The following is a 6303-nucleotide window of genomic DNA, read 5'->3' on the forward strand; positions in this document are numbered from 1 at the left end:
AAGTAAATTTAGTGTAGCCTAAGTGTACAGGGTTTATAAAAGTTTACAGTAGTATACAGTAATGTTCTAGGCCTTCACATTCACTCACCACTCACTCACTGACCCACACACAGCAACTTCCAGGCCTGCCAGTTCCATTCATGGTTAGTACCCTATATAGGTGTACCATTTTTAAATATTTTATACTGTACTTTAACTGTACCTTTTTAATGTTTATATACACAAATACCACTGTGTTACAATTGCCTGCAGCATTCAGTACAGTAACATGCTGTACAGGTTTGTAGTCTAGGAACAATAATATCATATAGCTTAGCTCAGGTGTACGGTAGACTATTTCGTCTAGGTTTGTGTAAGTACATCCTATCATGTTTGCACATCAAAATCTATGTATCAATGATGCATTTCTCAGAAAACATCATGTCATTAAGTAACACCTGACTATATTTCAAAATAACTAGAAAATTCAAAATGTTCCTAATACGAAGAAATAATAAGTGTTTGAAGTGAATATCCTCAATACCCTGATTTGATCATTACATATTGTATGCATCAAAATATCACATGTACCTCATAAATACATATAATTATGTATCAATAAAAATTAATCTAAACAAATCCTTGTTGATAAGTCTGTATGTATATCCAAGATTGTATATCCTTATGTATATATATCCTTAAAATACATTTCCAGAAATGAATATGCTACATTAGCCAATGTAAATATTTCTAAGTCCCATGTTGCATATAGTCAAACTGCCTCCAGAAATATTGTACCAATAAATATGGGAATCATAACAGTATATTAATATACTCAAACCCCACAACTGAGTAGCATTTGTTTTTAATACTCTGTGAATTTGTTAAAACAAAAAGTGTATCTAATAGTTGTTCTAAACCACAATTTTCTGAAAACAAATTAGGCCAAATATTTTTTCACGTTTTATTGGTCACGTTGTATTTCTTCAGTATCAGATCCTTAACTTCTTCCTTTTGAGTTTTATTTCATTACATTTCTTTTCTATCGTATATATCACAGAAAAGTTCTTTTTTCAAACTGTCATTTGATTTTTCGATTGGGTTTTTTTTTGAGACGGAGTCTCCCTCTGTCGCCCAGGCAGGAGGGCAGTGGCGCGATCTCTGCTCACTGCAAGCTCCACCTCCTGGGTTCACGCCATTGTCCTGCCTCAGCCTTTGGAGTAGCTGGGACTACAGGCGCCCGCCACCACGCCCCGTAATTTTCTGTATTTTTAGTAGAGACGGGGTTTCACCGTGTTAGCCAGGATGGTCTCCATTTCTTGACCTCGTGATCCGCCCGCCTCGGCTTCCCAAAGTGCTGGGATTACAGGCGTGAGCCACTGCGCCCGGCGTGATTTTTCAGTTTTTAAGGTATTTGGAAACATAAATTTTAGTGTCTTTTGGTAGAGATAGCTATCAATTATTTTTTGTGAATATTTCAGAAAGCTCCCACAATCCCGAGTGTTTAAGTATTTGTGTATATATATTTACTTCTCTTATAATTTCAATTTTATATTTAATGTTTAACCATCTTGGAACTGTATTTTCTATAACAACTAGCTACTTTTTTGAAAACTTACTGAATTATCGAACCACTCCTCATTTAGAATTTCATATGCTAAATTTTTTCATGTACTGAAAAAATTACAGTGTTTTCTCTTGTGCTTTATTGATCTATCAATTTTTTTGCAGTTTCCCTGCCATGCTAACTCAGAATTATCACATTTTGGAAATATTTTGCCCACTCATCTCCCTTTTTTTCTTTCATACTAAAATTAGAATCATCTTAAATTCAACTTACAAATACGGTTTTAACTGACAATTTTATTCACTCATCCCATAAAGGTACATAATTCCTCATGTATGAATCAGCCTTTTCTCATAAAAATTTCTAAATCATTTTTGTTGTCTCGTATATTTGTTATTAAACTCATTCCTATATTTCATATTTCTACAGCTATTGTGAATACTTTTTCTATTATGCTTTCAAATTAATTATTAGTACTTATGTGTATGTAGTACTACCAATTTTATACATATTCATTTTGTAGCTGTTCACAAAATCATATGAATGTGCCATGCATTATTCCAGTGAGAAAGTCTATGAAAGTAATAGGTTCTCAGACAGACATATACATTCACAAAAGCTTAAACACTGCTGCTTTAAGTGTAAGTTTTCTCAATGACTGTCTAGCAGGTTCACCATTATTTATCCTTATGTGTAAGCAGTTGTCCTGGACACCAAAACCAACCCCAAACTCAGTAAGTCTGCACTAAGTCTCCAAAGCCACACACTGGATAAGTTCCATAACAAATGGCTTTTTCCTGTCCCTAGATGATCAGTTTTAAATTACAGTCTTCTGAGGTAATCTTCATATTTTCAGGCCATTGTCTCTGTAACCATAGGAAAAAGACAATAGACTTTTCTAGACATATTAGATCTCAAAATTTACTCTCATTTACATGGCCTTTACGTATTTAGGTGTGGAAATAACAAATGCACTTTCCAATTTCATCCTTTCTAGATACCTGATTAAGTCATGTTTTCTAGCCCCTTCTCAGCTGGAACATGATGATTGCCATGTTCAACTTAGTAGGGTTTATATTGCAAGATTGGGCTTGAATGAAATCCAGGTAACTTAGCCTTTATCTATCAACAATCTGATTCTTTTTTTCTCAGTTTTTATCTAACACCATATTCTTAATCAAGAAAAGATCTCAAACCCCTAATGTAATAATTCATAGAACTTATACCACTTTCTCTCTTAGTTTTCTTCAATATTTGTGACATGTATTTTAGAAAAGTAATACAAGGGTAATAAACAGCTACATGACATGTGCTTTATATCTTTATTGACTCCTTAATAGCTACTACAAGCTCACTTGTGAGTCATACCTGATGTGTATTAAATAAGTCACAAATCTGAACCACATTTATAGAAACTTGAATTCCTAGTAAATATAATAATTGAGGATCTTAAAGCTCAACAAATCAGGCCTTCCAATTTTTCAGATGAGGAAATTAAGGCCTGAAGATATGAAGTGACTTACCCCGAAGTAAAAGATCTAGTTAGTAATAGAGCTGAGATTGAGATCCATGACTTCTAAAACCCAGAAACATGCTCTCTCCACTAAACCATGTGATCATTCTAAGCAGTCAACAGTTTTTATGATCCTCCTTCTGTTTCCCTGGGAAGGGTGTCCATATTAACCAAATTCTTAAGGCAGTCAGAGAATTTCTCTCCAGCGTGAAGTTTTTATTGTTGTAAAAAAGAAGAGTTTTGTCTTATGGTTTCCCCACACTCAGTATGTATATTTGATTTCTCTTCATTATGAATTTTTTGGTGTTTTGTAAGATATGTGCTCTGGCTAAAGGCTTTCCCACATTCATTACATTCATAGGGTTTCTCTTCAGTATGCATTTTCTGATGTTTTTTAAGGTCTGTCCTCTGCCTAAAGGCTTTGCCACATTTACTGCATTCATAAGGTTTTTCTACAGTATGAATGACCTGATGTTGAATAAGACCAGAGCAGTAACTGAATGCCTTTCTACATTCATTACATTTATAGGATTTTTCACTAGTATGAGTTTTCTGGTGATTTTTGAGGTGTATACTCTGACTGAATGCTTTTCCACATTCAGTACATTTATAGGTATTTTCTCCAGTGTGATTTATCTGATGTTGAACAAGTGCTAACCGATCACTGAAGGCTTTTCCACAGTCAGTGCATTTATAGGGCTTCTTTCTGGTATGATTTCTCTTATGTTGAATTAGGGGTGAACAGAAACTGAAAGGTTTCCCACAGTCATTACATTCACAGGGCTTCTCTCCAGTGTGAGTTCTCTGAATATGTCCTGAGCGGTCACTAAAAGCTTTTCCACATTCATTACATTTGTAGGGTTTTTCTCCAGTATGAACCCTCGTATGCTGTGTAAGGAATGAACTCTGGCTGAAAGTTTTTTCACATTCATTGCATTTATATGGTTTCTCTCCTGTATGACTTCTCTGATGTTGAGTAAGGTATGTGCTTCTGCTAAAGGCTTTTCCACATTGCTTACATTCATAAGGCTTTTCTCCTGTATGTGTTCTTTGATGTCGAATAACAGCTGAATAGTTACCAAAGGCTTTCTCACATTCATTACAGTCATAGGGCTTTTCTCCAGTGTGAGTTCTATGATGCTGAATAAGGGCTGAATAATCACTAAAGGCATTCCCACATTCATTGCATTGGCATGGTTTCTCTCCAGTGTGCATTCTCTGATGTTGAAAGAGGTCCGAACAGTAACTGAAAGCTTTCCCACAGTCATGACATTCATAGGGTTTCTCTGCAGTATGGACAATATGATGTTGAATAAGAGCTGAGTGATCATGGAAGGCTTTCTCACATTCATTACATTCATAGGGTGTTTCTCCTGTATGCATTCTTTGATGCTGAGTAAGATGTGCACTCTGACTAAAGGACCTACCACATTCATTGCATTCATAAGGTTTCTCTCCAGTATGGATTCTCTGATGTAGAGTAAGATGTGTGTTCTGATTAAAAGCCTTGCCACATTCAAGACATTTACAGGGCTTCTCACTGGTGTGAATTCTTTGATGCTGAGTAAGGTGTGTACTACGACTGAATGTCTTGCCACATTCAGTACACTCATAAGGTCTCTCTCCACTGTGAATTCTCTGATGTTGAATTAAGAACTGAGCAATAAATGAAGGCCTTCCCACACTTCCTGCATTTGTAGGGCTTTTCTCCTATATGAGTTTTCTGAAGATTTCTTAAGTGGGAACTCTGATTAAATCCCTTTCCACATTCAGTAGATTTATAGGGTCTCTCTCTCCACAATGAGTTCTTTGATGCTGAACAAGACACGGCCTCTGAAGGTTCTCCCATATTCACTATATTTACAAGGGTTTTTTTCCATCATACTTTCTTTGTATAATTAAATCTGAGTTTTGTTTGTGTGTCTTTCAACACGTACCATATTTATGACAATTCTATAGGATCTCTCTGCTCTGTAACAAGTATTGATCTTATAGTAAAAATTCTCACAAATTCATTAGATTCTACATCTCTTTCTCTGGTAGGAATTTTTGTGCAGGTAGCTATCTCCTACCCTAGATTATTCCCCTTGTTTAGCTGCTGATTCTTAAACTGGCCTCTAGATTTCCAGATTTATTCTGGTATAGACTTTCTCTTTGCAAGTTCTTCCATCTCTAATCCTTGAGATTAATCTTCTTTTGAAATGTCCTGCTGCTCTACTCTTGATGTCTTGGCCCCAGGTTCAAGCTTCCCATCTAAAAGACATAAAAATATGACTCTACTGTGTGCCAAATGTTGGGAGAAAAGAAGCTGCTATATTAGGAATGGAATAATGAAATTGCAGATACTGAGAACATAAAATACTGGGACTATAAATACTGGGACTATAAGATAGTAATCAAGGGAGGAGTGAGAAGGAAATACTAGTGGTGTGAAAGTGCCTGATACAGGGAATGAAGCAAACATTCTGTCAGGTGAGAAGAATGATTAGGGAAAAAACTAAATGGTGAATATTAGAAAAGAGAAACAATTATCAGGGATTAAGAAATGAAAACTGTTATCAGAGAGAAATGGTCTTACAGAAATTATCCTATGAGAAAACTACTTACTCAGCATTGAAACTATTATCTTAAAAAATACTAACAGCTTTTTATTTTCAATAAGCTTTTATATTAGATTTTTTAGTACTTGTACAAAGTAATACTTTTAGCTAATTATTCTTTGTCAAGTAAATGCTAATGTTATTGCTTTATACTTGGTATAAAAAGAGCGTAAACTCTAGGTTTAAGGACAAAGGAAAGGATGAAAAGGGGGAAATTTACTCTTTTGAAATGAAAAAATAATTATTAGGTCTTTCTAATGACAAATCTACATTATTTTTCACTTTCAGTCATGGATAAAGAGGCAAGTGGCCGGGCACGGTGGCTCAAGCCTGTAATCCCAGCACTTTGGGAGGCCGAGACGGGCGGATCACGAGGTCAGGAGATCGAGACCAGCCTGGCTAACACGGTGAAACCCCGTCTCTACTAAAAATACAAAAAACTAGCCGGGCGAGGTGGCGGGCACCTGTAGTCCCAGCTATTTGGGAGGCTGAGGCAGGAGAGTGGCGTAAACCTGGGAGGCAGAGCTTGTAGTGAGCTGAGATCCGGCCACTGCACTCCAGCCTGGGTGACAGAGCGAGACTGTCTCAAAAAAAAAAAAAAAAAAGAGGCAGGTAACATAAAGCATAGGGAAAAAAGGATAGCT

General features: G+C 36.0%; 1 protein-coding gene across 1 annotated transcript; it reads right to left on the reverse strand.

Annotated features, from left to right (window-relative positions):
- Window positions 1-2862: 2862 nt before the first annotated feature.
- Window positions 2863-6000, reverse strand: LOC103883562 (zinc finger protein 665-like). Its single transcript, XM_017957673.3, has one exon. It carries the CDS (start codon window positions 4440-4442, stop codon window positions 3276-3278), a length of 1167 nt encoding a protein of 388 aa, XP_017813162.2. The 5' UTR covers window positions 4443-6000; the 3' UTR covers window positions 2863-3275.
- Between the last annotated feature and the right edge of the window lie 303 nt (window positions 6001-6303).

This window comes from Papio anubis, chromosome 6 (assembly GCF_008728515.1).
Source record: "Papio anubis isolate 15944 chromosome 6, Panubis1.0, whole genome shotgun sequence".
NCBI classification, from domain to species: Eukaryota; Metazoa; Chordata; class Mammalia; order Primates; family Cercopithecidae; genus Papio; species Papio anubis.